Below are 17,408 nucleotides of genomic sequence, written 5' to 3'. Positions count from 1 at the left end.
TGAGACGTTCTCACCCCACAGAAGAGAGGCACGGGGGTGAGCAGAGCTCATTAGCATTTAAAGGAACACGCCCTGAAATGTCTTGCGTGTGTAGAGCTGTTTTTGACAGGCTAAAAATTGTGTTATTTTACACTACCATTGAGAAATTTTTACCAAAGTATGTTACAGACTTTTCATTAAGACCCTATAGAATCATATCAACTTGTGGAAAATGGGCTTCAGATGACCCCTTTAAAACCATAAATAAAAACTGATTTACGAGATTTTACTTTTCTAACTACTAATGTACTGTATATGTTTAGCTTCAGGTTTATCTACGTTACATCTACGTTATATATATATTTTTTCAAATCCATAGAAAAATGGATAATGTCCTGGCAGAAAATAACCAGTTTCATTTCTGTTTTCTTATCACCAGTGAAAAAGCAAAACTGAAAATTTTATTGTATTGTCCTCAATTATTTTTATCTAGGGTTTAATATTTCACATAATATTTTCCAGATAATATTTTTTATAATTTCAGTTGGCTTTAGTCCAAATTAAATGTGAAAAATATAAGAGCTAATTATTTAATTTTACAAACAACATGTTGTACTGTATTTACAGCATGACACATTTTCTCATACATTATAAATGAATCTGAATGCATGGAAATATATATGACAGCTGCCTTTATTTATTTATTTTTTTTGAAAGGGGGTCCTTCACATGGGGATCATCATATTGAAGACCCCTTGTCCTATATCATCCAGAAAATGTTTTAGAAACTTTTGGTCATATTTATGTCCTGCTGCGCCCTCTGCTGTATTTTTTTCTGCACGTGTCAGAGTGAATGTCTTTGACCAATACACAAACTGCATATTAATAAAATGAAGTCTCTTACTTCACATTTACAACACATTACTTTTCAGATACTTGATTTGCTTGATCATTGTTTGGTTATCATTATTTTGTTAACATATTTACTTAATCTTTTAAAGTTAATTTCCTGTTATTATGTGTACACCATAAAGGCAAATAAACTTATGTTCTGGAATAAAACTACAAATGTAGCCAAGAACATATTCCCTTACATAATTAAGGGAGACAACTGTAAAAACGATATGGCTTAAGGAAAATACAATCCATTATGATAATTTGACCACATTATAACTTTCATAAGGCTGCAAATAAAACTAGCGATGGGACAGTTCACTAAACTTCAACAACATCATCATCAACAACAACAAAACCAACAACAGTAATACTTTTAACCATGTTATTCAGGTCACAGATTTCAACAGGTAGGAGGAATATAAATCCTCTTTCTCTTTGAGTATAAACCATATAAGAAGCACTTGACAGGTTCTTTGGTTATTTGTCATTTAGCCGCTGCATTCTTATTTACAGTGATTTGCAAAACAAGAACAGTTTACCTGCAATGCAACCTGAGGTTATCATAAAAATGACTATCATTTTCTATACTATAAAAGTACTGTTCAAATATTTGGAGTCAGCTATTGTTATTTATTTATTTAAATTAAAAAAAAAAGAAATTAGTTCAATTTCAAATAAATGCTGTTCTTTTGAACTATTCGTTACGGAATTATCAAGCAACATGGAGGATAATAGTAAAGAAAATAAAATCTTGAGCATCAAGTCAGCATATTAAAATAATGTAACTCTGAAGACTGCAGTAATTTAGCTGAAAATTCAGATTTTCACCATAAATTACACTTTACAAAAGAAAACAATTATTTCAAATTGCCATAATATTTAACAAATATTACTGTTTTTACTTTATGTTAGGTCACGTTAATGCAGCCTTGGTGAGCAGAAGAAACCTCTATCAAAAGCATAAAAAATCTTACCAACCCCCAATTTTTGAACTGTACTGTAGTCTATGACATGTGCTCTATATTCTTAGACTTCTGAAGGCCTACGAAAGCTCTGTGTGAGGAACAATCCAAAACTGAAGCTCTCAGGAAGTTCCAATTTGAATGTGCTGCAATCCTTCTTGAGAAAAATGCAATTAATTACATTATAAAATTTACAGGAGAGTTTTGAATATGGTTACTTGAGCAATAATATGAGATTTTGTTGATTTCCAACTAATGCATAAGCTCTATTTGTAGTCTGTTCATTACACAAACTATTGTATGGCTTCAGAAGACTTGGACATAAAAGCTCCATAACAGGCTACTTGTCATATGGGCTAGTTTAATGGTGCTTTTGTAAAGGATCTAATGAAACAAGATAATTTAGAAAATATCACATTCTGGCAGTGCACAGAAGAGTGGTTTGTAGCACCTGAACACAGCATACTAACAATACTGCCCTCTTTCTTCACCACTATTTGTCGGTCTTGTCCATTTTGTCCACATCTCCAGGCTCCAGTGCACCATACCCATTCATTTTTTTGAGCCTGAGTTGGTCAGTGATTCCCAGCGGCTGGTTTTCAATTTCACAAGCATTTCTTAAATCGAACATCTGACTGATCTCCACAAAGGTTTTGTTCTTTGTTTCAGGGATGATGAAGAAAACGTAGGCTGCAACCCCCACACACACACCACAGAACACCAGATAACAGAATGCACCGGCTGACATCTGAAAATCCAATGGAAATCTGACATTAAAAGTCCAATTAAATGTGAAAATAAACAATTAGTATGCTGACAATATCATTTGCAGTTAAACATGTACGGAAATGTAACATATGACAAATATGGCCCTATATAAAGAGTGATATAGTCATATATGATACCTAAAGGGCGATTTATAATTTTCATAGATGAAGATGTAAGTTTATAACAAACCTAAAATCTCCATAAAAATGTGTATACTGTATTTTCTTTGTTAATAATATCTACAGTATAGGATGATTTTGAGGTATTAAATGCAGCATATATATATATATATATATATATATATATATATATATATATATATATATATACATACATACATACACACACACACACACACACACATTCTATTCTATGTTTTGTCATTTTTGTTTTGTAAAATTATAGTTAATATGTAATTTTTTTGACATTTTATAAAAGGTGTCTATGGTGTATTATTAGAAATAGACTTACCTGAAGGAATGGAAAGACAAATCCCACAGTAAAGTTTGATATCCAGTTGAAAAATCCTCCTACAATGTAGGCAGAAGATCGATGGGATTGTTTAAAGAGCTCTCCTGTCATCAGAAACGGGACACCAGCTGTCCAGGAACAAACATATAACAGCATTAAAGTCACATTAATATGATGTATTCGAATTTATTTTAAAAAGCAATTTTGCTATATGATGTTTTCTTTTCCAAATAAAAAATACAAAATAGTCTTTCACCAGCAGGTGGCACTAGTATCTCAAATAAACATTGGTTCCATTTTAGAATGTGTAATTCAGTTAAAACCATTCCATGAATATGACCTATTTAGTTACAGGCCGTTACAAATATAAAAGGCAACCTTAAAGAGTCTGATATCGATAAAGGTATGAAAATGACTGAGATAAGTTCTTGTTCATTGAGATCCTCACCAGGACCAATGCAGAATCCTGCGATGATTCCAACCACACAGGCCACACTGACATACCGCATGAAGGGCACGTGAGCCTAATACAGACAGACAAAAGAACCAGAGATCAATATATTTCTTGAAAATCTTACTGCCCCCTTTTTAGTGCTGTCAAACGATTAAACGTGATTAATCACATTAAAAATAAACATAAACATTTTGTTTACATAATGTGTGTAGGGTGTTTATTTATTATGTACATATAAATACACACACATGCATGTATACATTTAAGAAAAATCTGTAATGTTTATATATTAAATATATTTATTAATAATATAAATTATATTAATATACATATATACCTGGAAATACATGTATATATTTTCTAAATATTTACATGAGTGTGTGTGTATTTATATATACATAATAAATATACAAAGTACGCACACATATGTAAACAAAAACTTTTACTTTGGTTGTGATTAATAGCGATTAATCGCTTGACAGCACTACCCTTTTTGAATGCTAACACACACACACACACACACACACACACACACACACACACACACACAAATAAAACTTAAATGTTGCATACAGGACAGGAGAACAAGCCTGCATTTGTTTGATTCAAAATACAGCAAAGGCAGTACCATTGTGAAATATTTTACCATTTAAACAACTACTTTCTATTTTAATAGATTTCAAAATGTAATTTATTCCTGTGATCAAAGCTAAATTAGTTTCAGCTTTATTACTAATATCTTCAGTATCACATGATCCTTCAGAAATCATTTTAATGTGTTGATTTGTTGTTCAAGAAACAATTATTATTATCATTACTATTATTAAGATGTAATTAGTTTTAGAGTAAGTAAATATGTTTATAATTAGTAAAAAAACATGGTGTTTATATTTACCTGTAATAGTAGGGAGAAAGTGATTCCAGCGCAGCACAAACCCATAAAGCTGAAGCCACCAATCATCAGAGGCCTCCTACCCACACGCTCAATAGTAAAGCACTGGACAACATCCAGACAATTAAAAGATTATGTATTACTCACAGTTTTACTTAAGAGACATCTATATTTGCCATTCTAGAGCATTTTTACTCAGCATAGACCTGCAGTCATATTGCGTGTTTATACTGAGTTTTTACTGCTTCACAGAAGCAACCTAAACGTATGCACACAAGAATCACTATTGCAGGAGACAATGAAAGATGGTTTGCCAGTATTTAAGGTATGCCTTTTGTGTTCGCACCCCTATGAGTCCAGCGATGACCTCTATGGCTCCAGTGCCCACGGTTGTGTACTGAATCTGCTGAGCAGGGATACCCGCATTCTCAAAGATGGCATTGGTGTAGAACCAAATCTAGAAAATAAAACCATTTTATTATCTCAAATAACATTATAGCCATTTTATGTTCATCATAACCAGTTTTCACTGCTAAAAACACAAACACACACCGCATCGATTCCAGACAGCTGCATGCCAGCATTGACCACAAGGACTGTAACAAGCTGCCAGCGAACAGACGGATCCCTGAAGAGCTGCAATACTGAGACAGTCTCTACTGAGGACAAAGAGCGCTGCTCTTCCTGCATCTCCTCCAACTCAGCTTGGATGTTAGATTTGGGACGATACCACTTCAGTGCTGCAAAGAGGAATCAGAGTCTGAACATCATAGTATAATGTTATCAGATTATATCAGTGTGACGATTGTGCATCAGGAATACACGAGGAGAGGGGAAGATCCAATTGCTGGTATGTTTATTGCACAAAAAAGGTAATACAAAACAAACAGTCCAAGTAGACAAACAAAACAGGTAACCGGATGAAACGGAACGGAAACTCGGAGGAACGAGAAGGTAAGGGGAAGTCTCGGGAGACGAGAACATAGGTACACGAAGGGTAAGGACTCCATACAAACAACAAGTAAAGACAGGTATTTATAGGGACACTAATGATAATAGATTGCCTGCACCTGTGCGATTAACTGGAGTGCAATTACTGTGAAGACAGGACCAGACTAGAGGAATTATAGTGCCTATGGTGAAGTGCCTAAGAGGAAGTGAGCTCACTAGTGGACACCCAGGAAAACAGAGACTGACAGCGTGACAATCAGATCACGGTAAAACAGCAGAATACTCTGGTACCTCTACAATTGTAAGAAGTTCCCCTTTTTAATAACTTTTTAATTAAAAGTACATTTGAGATCGTTTTAGTATTCTTTGGTCATGTTTTAAACAGACTAAAGCACACGTGAAGTACTTGGATATAATTTATAATGTAGTGTCATTCAATATTACATTTAAAGTTAGTATTTTAAATGTACTAAATTGAAACTTCATTGTGACAAATGTGTTATTACAAATATTTAAATACAAGTAAAAAAAAAAAATAGAAATGCCATAAATGCTTGTCAGTAAACTTGGCAGTGCACTTTAACCATTTTTCAAAGACAATAAAAGTAATTCTGAAATTACATATAAAATGCATGTAATTCCTACTTTACAATACACAGTTCAAGCTTACTGCATTTTATATAAATTTTAACTACAATACATTTTCATTTAGTGTTGAAACATTACATTTGTTCGCACTCAAGTAAATTCTTTTAAAGAATATTATGTAATGCATAAACATATTTTAAATGTATGATAAAGTGTACTTCTTTTTCTTAAGGACCCTCATTAACAAAATAATAATAACAAAATAAAAAATAGTTCATTGTATTTATATAGTATCTTTCACAATGCACATTGTTTTAGAGCAGAACAACAGTTTCAGGGTCCTGTCACCTTCATTGATCTTATTCTTAGTTTGGTGACAGGATCCTGACACTCATGTGTTGTGTGTCTTGTCCTTGTGTAAGCGTACAGATTTGGGGTTGTTCTCTGAGCCGTAGTCCTCTGAGCTAGTTATCTGAGATATGTAAATGTTTAATTAATTATCTCATTCATCTAGCCATCCTTCAAGAAGTACATGTGCTTACATTTAAATCACACAAATATGTGATGATTCTGTATTGAAATGATTTAATGTTTCTGCTACACTCCTCTAATCCTGTCTCACATTCTTTGCTGCAGTCAGTGAGTTCTCCTGCCTGGTAGCTGCTGTATGACCGATGGGCCTTTGTGAGATCAAAGTACGAACAATAACAGCTTATCAGAGTCTGCCGGTCTGGCCACTAATCCCTCCAACACAATTCAATCAACCTTTATGCAGTGAGCATTCAAAACAATGTCTTTCTTTTTTTCATTTTTTTTTTCATGGAAGATATTAAGTAGTAAAACAGAAACAGATTTTTTTTTTTAAACTTCCCTAGAGAAAAATAAATATACTAAATGTATTTGAAGTTACATGTACTTCATGGTAAATATATTGCAAATACATTTACATATTTATGTACTTTATAAAAATATTTTTCTAATTGTACTTTTGGTATATTAAATTGGAGCAAATCATTTTATGCTTAATGCACTTTAATTGTGCAGAAGTAGTGCTGAAGCCCAACTAAAGATAAACTGAAGTTTATTTGATTGTGCCAAAGTGGAACTATTGCAAGTATACACCAGATACACTTTAAATATCCTGCTTTTTCAAAGATCATTAAGTCAATAGTGACATTAAAACACATTTTGTGCATTGTGCACAAGAGGTACTCCAAATAACGTTTCATTAAAATGTTTATATCAGTAAGTCTTGAGCAATATGTCAGTAAATATGTACATAGATTTTAACTATACTTAGTATGAAATAAATGTATTTTAAACATATTACTTTTTTATAGGGTTTACACACCAGAGACTGCAGTGGTCACTCTTTTCCATACAATTACAACGAATAATAAAAGGCTTCCAAAGAACAAAAGCAGCATAACAGTATAGTAGTTCATATACAGTGGTCCATGCAATTTATATACACGGCATATAAGTCTTCTGAAGTTATGCAATTGCTCTGTGTGAAGCAAAATTTTGTTATTCACTAATAATCTTTAGGGTATTCTTAGAAAAAAAAAATCAGCTTTTGTGTTCCACTTAAGAAAGACTGTAATATGGATTTGAAACGGCATGATGGTTAATAAAAATTTATCTTAGGGTGACCTGCTCTTTTAAATATAAGTATTTACCTGTGATAGTGGCATGCATGTTCCGCTTTTCCATCAACAAATATCTGGGACTCTCTGGGAACCATGGCAACAGCATAAGCTGTATGAATGTAGGCACCACAACTAGAGAGAGGAACAGAGGCCAGTGCTCTTCCTGTGTGGAACAACCAAATAATACTGATAACAAGACTTAACAAGAGTAAAGAAGAAACACCTCTGTTTAAAACATTTTGTAAAAAAAGATATCAATTATTCTGCGATGTTCATAACAGAGAAAGACAATCTAATGTTATAAAATAAAATGGAGGGGAACCACCTTGCCCAAGAGCTCATGAAGTCCCAGAATCTGAGCGATAAACACTCCTATGCAGATGAAGATGCTGGGCACAAGTCCTAGGAAGCCCCGGAGATTCTTTGGAGCAATTTCTCCCAGATACATGGGCACTACGCTGAGAGAAATCCCTGCAGAAGCACAACAGAGAAGCACATCAGTACAGCAGCTCAATAAATCAAAAGGATCAAATTAAAATCCAATATGAGTAGACAAATTGCTGTGTACATATTTAAGAAAGGTAGGACTACACTATATTCCGCTGTTTTTGTTCCACAAACAAAATAAAATAAATAATGCTATGGAAATTACATGGTAAGACATTTTTGGCATTTATGGCCTTCCATATTAAATGAATAACCTGAGTGTATCCCTATAATGAAGCGTCCAATGATGATCATCTCTGGAGATCCACATAATCGGCTGAAGCCCATCAGCACTCCGGCGATAAACACCAGAACTGTGCTGTGTACCAGTGTCCCTCTCCTACAAATTAGAAAGATGCACAAAGCATTCAATTACCTTTTGAACTTTGCCCAGCTGATTCATTGAGTCAGCATTTCAGAAACTATTTGTATTAAGTTTAATAGAGGGGAAACATATATAAGCTGCATACTGTACCTCCCAAATCTGGTAACTTGCATCCCCACTGTGAGAGAGCCCACCAGGCCTCCAATGGCAAATATAGACACAGTGACGGAATAAAGAAGTGTAAGAGTCTCTTTATCCACTCCTGACCCATTCCGCCTCACAATGGTTTGGTTATAAAAGTCCTTTATGTACTGCGTGAAGAACAAATGGACATGAATGGACATTACCAGCCATGCTTAAACAGTTATAATATATGTTAGGCAGCAATAAGAGAATCAATTATCTAAAGATATTTAACTAAGTTAACACACTTAAAGGAATAGTTCACCACAAAATGAAGATGTACGTACCCTCAGGCTAGCTAATATATAGATGAGTTTGTATCATCTGGATTGAATCTCACTTGGTGATTCAATCCAGCTGCATAAAAACAAAAGAGTTATGTGAAGCTATGTGAAAAATTGTGTTTGTGGTGTCACTCACCTCTGCAGGAGAATTAACAACAGCCAGGTTATAACCATACAGCATGGAGCACCCAAAAGAAGAGAGGAACGCTACCGCCAACAGGGATGAGGTTAGATGCTGGAGAAACAAGTGATAGACAACCATGAGTCAGGAAGCCATTTATAATAACATACATCCTTGTTTTTGGATGTAAACTTTTCATAGTATGTCTGGCACTTAGATAAATCACATTATTACATTGTTTCTAACACAAAGCTGCTTTTATAAGGAAGCTGTTTAGGCTTTAAAAACTATATGGATATGAACAGACTTTTCTTTAATCATAAATCAGGTTTATAAGCAACTTTGGCTGTTCAACACTGCTGCTTATATAGGCACAGGGACATCGTGATCAGGGGCAAAGGGGAACTGTGTGAATAGGTCCCAGAAGCTTTGAGGGGCCAGCATTGATGTCCTGGGGCAAGTCAGGCTAAGATCAGACACAAATTTGTGCAAAAGGCCCAGAATCCTATAGTGACACCACTGTGTATAGAAAGAATGGGTAGATTACAGAAATATTTGATTCGATACACACTGCAATCAACATGCACAATAAAGTATACATTTATCTTTGGAGTACAAAATCACACTTTAAGCACAAATGTTATATTGTTTATAAACCGTAAACTGAGTCTAAAGTATTAGACTCTGGCACTGATCCAATCAGCATGTGACTGCATTAGTGTGCAAGTGAACCATGACTAGATCTGGCATGAGAGTTCACTGCCCAGGCAAACTGAGTTACAATAATTACCCTGCACATGCACAAAATCACTATCATAACCTGCCAAAAGTGAAAGCAGTTTAAAAAAAAAAGACCTCTCAGTTGAGAAGAATTGGAAAACTTAAAGTATGAAGGGAGAGACTTCAATTGTGAATAAGTAATGTGTAAAAAGAGCAAAAATAGAAATAAACATTAATTCCTTTGTTAGATTTCACAAACCATCTTAACTTTCTTTTATACGTATTATACAATGAATTAATATTCCAAAGTTGTAGACTGATATAATATTCTCAAAAGTATTCTCAAAAAGCTACTTAAAAAAAAAAGTAAAAAAAAAAAAAAAAAAAAAGTAAAGTTACAGTTAAAAACCTATAAACAGGACCTGATCTTTAATTGACTCAAATTTTTTGGGTGGGACCACAAAAAGAGAACACAGGGCTCTGAGAAAGACAGCTTTCTCTGCAACAGGCACAAAATGTTCACAAGTTGCAGTAAAGTATAAACCTTTAAAGGGCCCGAGGCAGGGGGGCCTTAGAAGTCAGTTTTCTATACATATACATGCACTAACATTTGTATAGCATTTATGTACAAATAAAAAAAAGTTACTGTGCAAAACTAAACTCGAATCAATGTAAATGGTACGACCCGCAGTTCAGGTGCTTCTGCTGCGGACCTGCGGTGCGGTGAATCAGTTAATGGGACAGGAGCTATCGTAGTAGTAGATAAATATCTACTCTTGGAGGAGTTCTCCCCAGAGTCAGAAGTTTACATGAAAACACTGTATATTTTCCTCCTGTCAAAATTTAACACCTGCGAAAACACAGATCGTTAGCGCACACGCTCTTAAATTAAGTACAGGATTGTTCTCAGTTTAATGCACCTTAATGATTGAAAATGACTTATTTTAAAACGTAATTCAAAGACTGAATGTCTAGTTTGGCGGTTAGTGTACCCTGTGATTCTATAGTCTGTATTTGTTTTAAACAGACAAATAAACAGCAATTAACTTGTACTTAGCCTACACTTTAAAAAAGTTATTGTGACAATAAAGGATATTTTAGCAACCATTTGAAGCCATATCAGTTTCAGGCCCTGCAGCAGGCCCCTCATCATGGCCAGGTGAAAGCAGTGACAGTGAGGTGGATGTGACAGTAAGACAAGGTGAGCTTTTAGCGGAATTGCCTGTTTTAACACTTAGTAATTAGTAATTAAGTGTTAAGAGAAAATAAGCAAATGGGTACATTGTTATTGTACACATTTAAACTTTAAAGGGATAGTTCACCCAAAAATGAAAATTCTGTCATCATTTACATTGTTCCAAACCTGTATGATTTCCTTTCTTCTGCTAAACACAAAAGAAGATATTTTAAAGAAGGGTGGTAATTAAACAGTTGCTGGTCCCCATTGACTTCCATAGTAATTTTTTCCTACTATGGAAGTCAATGGGGTCCATCAGTCGTTTGGCTACCGACTTTCTTCAAAATATCCCACCCATTGGTATCACTATGGTATTTGGTACGGGGGCCCAGCAAGATAGTTTGTTCCCAGGGCCCAAAATTTGGTGTTACACCCCTGGCTACTCATGTTGTTATCTTCTAAGATCTTGCTGCCACTTGCTGTGTCTCCCAAGAAAGTTGCCTATATCTAGACAGCTGCTTGCTAAAAATGCTTTGCATTTATAAACATGATCCTAAAGCTTGAAGAAGCATGAAAAATGCAACATGTTATTTAATGTTTGTCTGATGGGAAAATGACCAAAAAAAGTACACTTTGGCCTGCTGCCTTTGAACATATAAGGATCATAAACTAATTTATAGAAACTGTAAGAAACATTGTTATATTGCTGTGTTGCTGGGCTTCCTTCACAGAAGTGTGAAAAAACACAGGTTCATGAGCCATTCTACATGCTGATTGCATAGTGACATTCTTACATTCTTAAACATGCACACACACACACACACACACACACACACACACACACACACACACACACACACACACACACACACACAGTTTTTAGTTTGGAAATATGCAATAAATAAATAGCTTAATAAATACAATGATTAAGTTTAGATTAGCTGTGCTTTTAAAGATATTACAAGATAAATTGCAGATTTACAGAAAATTATGAGAACAAAATAGACATAAAAGACATTTTGTGAACAAAAAAGAGATGATTTCATTATAAAGCCAAATTATTCCTGTAAACGAGAATTTAACATATGCACGACATGAATTGAGATAGCCTTTTCATCTAGAGGAACCATCATGTTTCATAACTAAAAACTCTTGGTTAGGTAAGAAATTAAAGAATTCATTAAACACATATTATTATTATTATTATAGAATCCTAATATGCTAAATAAATTAGGTCTACTTACCCCTCTACTTTTCCCATTAGGATCTATCAAAACCTCTTCTGCCATCTATGAGCACCTAAGAAATTGGCTCTCTGGATAAAATTGGAATGAGAGCGGGTATTGTTTTTTCCTTAAAACGTTATACCACCAGCATTCCAGTGCGGCTATTTTTGACTGAATAAAGACTGAATTCTGCAAATTTTAACAAGGAGGAGGGAGAGTGTATGACGTTCAACCAACCACTGCTTGCTGTCAAATGAAGTTCCTCCTACAAGCATTTCTAACCATTTTAAAAGGTCAAAATGTGAGACTGACACTGTCACATGTTAACAACCCCCGTGATTTAACTCTTTGTTCAAATTAACTGGATTTTCACTGCGTGAGTGAACACTTGCTTGTCATGGGTAACACAAAATATTATATATATATGTGTGTGTGTGTGTGCAATGTCAAAATGATGATGTTGAGGTAATATATAGGCTATATACTTCTGCATTGTAAATAAACTTTTAGTGAACTGTTTGTGCATTTAGTCTAATATTATAGTCTATTGTCTTTTTAGTCTATAGGTTAAGTGCAACTAGAAAACAGAAAACCAGGGATTTATTGTGCTGTTACTTTGTCTATGCTCTATATACAGATGACACATACAAGGGTTACGCATTATGATGACGACAAAGTGATTGAACCTCCTGATCCCATGTATTGCCAGAATTTAACTCTGAAATCTACACATCAACTGTAACTGAACTGGAAAATTTTACATTTGTAAATGTCTTAATGTGCAAATTATCACTGCTATTCAAGCACTCATGTGAAACTTCACTGCAAGCCTTAAAACATTAGTTATGGTTTGGTGGCTTTAGCTTAAAGGGATAGTTCAACATCATTTCCTCACCCTCATGTCATCCCAAATCTGTCACGGCAAAGAAGACTGTATGCAATTGCAAGTTAAATTCTCCTTTAATAGAGCTTAACGCTGAATAAGTCAGATGTACAATCAATGACAAGAAAATAAAGCAGCAGGAGAGATGGCAACACAGGGACCTTGATGGGCGATGGTGTCCGTGGTGAGTAAAGTCCGTGAAGTAACTGAGGCTGACGAGATGAACGAGGAAATCCGTAATAATTCCACAGGAACAGACAGGCAACAGGAAACAGCGACGAGAAAGCCTGAGCAGAAAACAACACGAGAGACACGAACAAACACCAGGCCAAACGATCTGACAAACATGAGACGAAAGACAAGGCGTTAATATAGGCAAGATGTAATAAGCCGCAGCTGCCGCTGATCAGTAATCAACGGCAACGCCCACACAGAACAATCAGGTGATACACCCCGCAACCTACTCACAGACAACAAGATGACACCATATATCTGAGAACCGTGACAGTACCCCTACTAGGAACGCCTCTCGGCGTTCCCACCACCCCTTACCTGTCGATTGTAATCATCGATAAGGGAGTGATCCAGAATGTCCCGGGCAGGTACCCAACTTCTCTCCTCCGGACCGTAACCTTCCCAGTCCACCAAGTACTAGAATCCACGTCCCCTCCGCCTCGAGTCCAGAATACGGTTAACCGAATAGGTTGGTTCCCCGTCTACGAGTCGCGGCGGTGGAGGAACCGGGGCAGGCGGATTAAGTGGTGAATGAAAAACTGGTTTAATTTTGGAAACATGAAAGGCGGGATGAATCCTCCTGTATGCTGGAGGCAATTTGAGGCGGACTGCCACCGGACTAATGATTTTGGTGACAGTAAACGGGTCAATGAATTTGGGAGCAAGTTTATTAGCAACGGAGCGGAGCGGAATATTTTTGGTAGAAAGCCACACTTTTTGACCAACAACGTATACGGGTGGCCTTGACCGGTGGCGATCGGTCTTAGCCTTGGTGCGCGCCCTCACCTGCAACAGAGTCTCACGGGCTCTGTTCCAGGTGCGGCGGCACCTCTGGACAAAGGCGTGGGCAGAGGGAACTGCGACTTCGGATTCCAGACTGGGAAAAACAGGTGGCTGGTAACCTAAGCTAGATTCAAACGGGGAGAGGCCCGTAGAAGACACTGGTAACGAGTTATGTGCGTACTCAATCATAGAGAGTTGTTGACTCCAGGAGGAAGGATTCATAGACGCCAAACATCGCAACATACGCTCTAAATCCTGGTTGGCTCTCTCGGTCTGACCATTGGTCTGGGGATGGAACCCAGAGGAAAGACTAACCGTTGCCCCCAGCAACTTACAAAACTCCTGCCAAAATTTGGACACAAACTGGGGCCCCCTGTCAGAAACCACATCCACCGGGAGGCCATGTATCCGGAAGATGTGGTCAATGACAGCGACCACTGTCTCCTTGGCAGAAGGTAATTTGGCCAAGGGTATGAAATGGGTCGCCTTCGAGAACCGGTCCACAACGGTCAAGACAACCGTATACCCTTGGGAGGGTGGGAGGGCGGTGAAAAAATCTAGCGCGATGTGGGACCAGGGTCTCGAAGGGACAGACAGCGGTTGGAGTAACCCATCTGGAGGACCGAGCAAGCCAAAACAAAATCACGGATGTCACGAGCCATACCTGGCCACCAGAATCTTTGCTTGACCAAACACCTGGTTCGATTAACCCCTGGATGGCAAGCAATGTTAGAGCAATGACCCCACTTAATGACGCAGGACTTTAACTCATCCGGCACAAATAAACGGTTCGGTGGGCATGCGGGCGGAGGCATTACCCCTTCTAAGGCCGCCAGGACCTTCGATTCGACCTCCCATGTCAGAGTGGAGACCACTAATGTCTCAGGAAGAATACACTCGGGAGTAGACGGGCGTTCGGACGGACCAAAAATACGAGAAAGAGCATCGGGCTTGATGTTTTTGGAGCCCGGGTGGTACGATAGAGTAAAATCAAAATGACTGAAAAAAAGTGCCCACCGAGCCTGCCTGGAATTGAGCCTTTTAGCTGATCGTATATACTCTAAGTTCTTGTGATCAGTCCAGACGATAAAGGGAACCCCCGAACCCTCTAACCAGTGACGCCACTCCTCTAACGCTAATTTGACCGCCAACAACTCCCTGTTACCAATATCATAATTACTTTCCGCGGGAGATAAACGGTGAGAATAAAACGCACAAGGGTGCATCTTGTTATCTGAGGGAGACCGCTGGGAAAGAACTGCTCCTACCCCCACCTCTGACGCATCGACCTCCACCACGAACTGACGTGATGGATCAGGGGCAATCAGAATGGGAGCCGAAAAAAGTGACTCTTCAGTTTAGCAAATGCAGTCTCGGCTGCATCTGACCACCTGAAAGCCATTCTGGGGGAGGTCAAGGCAGTCAGAGGCGCGGCTAGTTGGCTGAAGTTGCGAATAAAATGCCGGTAGAAATTGGCGAACCCCAGAAACCGCTGTATTGCCTTACGGGAATCTGGACTTGGCCAATCCACCACAGCCTTAACCTTGTCAGAATCTATGCGAATTCCCTCAGACGAGACGATGTACCCTAGGAAGGAAACAGATTGTGCATGAAATTCGCATTTCTCCGCATTGACAAAAAGACCATTCTCTAACAGCCGCTGAAGCACTCGTCTGACGTGTTGAACATGTTCCTGGAGAGACGAAGAAAATATCAATATGTCATCCAGGTAGACATATATGAACTGATCAACCATGTCTCTCAACACATCATTGACGAGTGCCTGGAAGACCGCAGGCGCGTTGGAAAGCCCGAAGGGCATAACCAAGTATTCAAAGTGCCCTCTGGGGGTGTTAAAAGCGGTCTTCCACTCATCCCCCTCCCTGATGCGGACCAAATGATAAGCATTACGCAAGTCCAATTTAGTGAAGACGGATGCTCCTTGCAACCTCTCGAAGGCCGAAGACATCAACGGCAAAGGATAGGTATTCTTAACCGTGATGTTGTTCAGCCCCCGGTAATCTATACAAGGTCGCAAGGAACCGTCCTTCTTTCCCACAAAAAAGAACCCCGCCCCCGCTGGAGAAGAGGAAGGGCGAATGATCTTGGCTGCCAGAGAATCAGAAATGTATTTCTCCATGGCCTCCCTCTCGGGAACAGACAAAGAGTATAATTTGCCCTTAGGCGGAGACTTACCCGGCACTAGGTCTATAGCACAATCGTAGGGACGATGTGGAGGGAGAGAAGCAGCCCGGGACTTACTGAACACCTCCTTCAGGTCGAGGTACTCCTTGGGCACGTTAGACAGATCCACAGTCTCATCCTGCAAAACAGAAACAGACACCGTGGTACAAGCAGACAAAAGACAAAACTTATGACAACGAGTGCTCCACTCAGTGACAGTACCCAGAATCCAGTTAATGCGGGGATTGTGCCTCCTGAGCCAGGGGTGGCCTAGGATGATGGGAGCGTGAGGTGAGTCCATAAGAAGGAACTGAGTCTCTTCGGAGTGATTACCAGAGGTGATGAGTGTGATGAAATCCGTGATGTGTGAGAGAGTAGGTAGTGACTGTCCATTGAGTGCGCTGACGGAGATGGGGTGCTCGAGGGAGTAAGTGGAGATGCCATGTTGCTGAGTGAAGTGGTAATCCATGAAACTGCCCTTGGCCCTGGAATCCAGAAGTGCACTGCAGGTGACATCGTTGGTGGCCCATCTCAGTCTTACCGGAAGGAGGGTAGATGGTGAGGACTTCTCGGCAGAGATCCTGCCCGATAGTAGCCTCGAGTTTACTATCGAGCCTGGTCTTTTACCGGGCAGTTCCTAACGAGATGACCAGACGTTCCACAGTAGAGGCAAAGGCCCAGGGACCTCCGCCATTCCCTCTCCTCCCGGGAAAGCCGTGCTCTCCCCACCTGCATGGGCTCGGGATCGGATGCTGGGCTGACCGCATCCACCGGACTGGCTCGAAGACCGCTGTATCATTCTCCAGACTCCTCCATAGCCTCCACTCGCCGAAGGCGTGAATCCACACATAATGCCAGCTCTACCAGGCCATTAAAAGTCTCAGGTAAGTCCAGGGTGTAGATCTCACGGTGGACGCGATCAGCCAGCCCATGCAGGAAAACGTCCCACTGCGCCTCCTCGTTCCACCGACACTCCACCGCGAGGATGCGGAACTCGATGGCGTAATCAGCGACCGTGCGGTTGCCTTGTTTGAGTGCGGTGAGTTTCCGGGCGGCCTCCTTGCCCGCCACCGCATGGTCGAACACCCTCCTCATCTCGGCGGCGAGTGCTGAGAACGAGGAGCACCAAGGATCACGGTTCTCCCAAACCGCCGTTCCCCACAGCGCCGCCTTCCCCGTGAGTAGCGTGAG

At 38.8% G+C, this 17,408-nt stretch overlaps 1 protein-coding gene and 1 long non-coding RNA gene across 2 annotated transcripts in view; both read right to left on the bottom strand.

Moving 5' to 3' along the window:
* LOC132143723 (uncharacterized) overlaps nt 1-17,408 on the bottom strand; it is a 303,135-nt gene that overhangs the window by 49,806 nt on the left and 235,921 nt on the right. The window lies entirely within an intron of this gene.
* On the bottom strand, nt 1,546-12,365 carry slc2a15b (solute carrier family 2 member 15b). Its single transcript, XM_059554187.1, has 12 exons — nt 12,152-12,365; nt 9,026-9,124; nt 8,573-8,733; nt 8,313-8,437; nt 7,937-8,082; nt 7,642-7,774; nt 4,976-5,163; nt 4,770-4,880; nt 4,427-4,528; nt 3,526-3,601; nt 3,078-3,205; nt 1,546-2,586 (listed from the first exon to the last, which is right to left on the bottom strand). Exons 1-12 carry the CDS (start codon nt 12,194-12,196, stop codon nt 2,332-2,334), a joined length of 1,569 nt encoding a protein of 522 aa, XP_059410170.1. The 5' UTR covers nt 12,197-12,365; the 3' UTR covers nt 1,546-2,331.

This window comes from Carassius carassius, chromosome 7 (assembly GCF_963082965.1).
Source record: "Carassius carassius chromosome 7, fCarCar2.1, whole genome shotgun sequence".
NCBI classification, from domain to species: Eukaryota; Metazoa; Chordata; class Actinopteri; order Cypriniformes; family Cyprinidae; genus Carassius; species Carassius carassius.
This window is presented reverse-complemented; position numbering and strand designations above follow the sequence as displayed.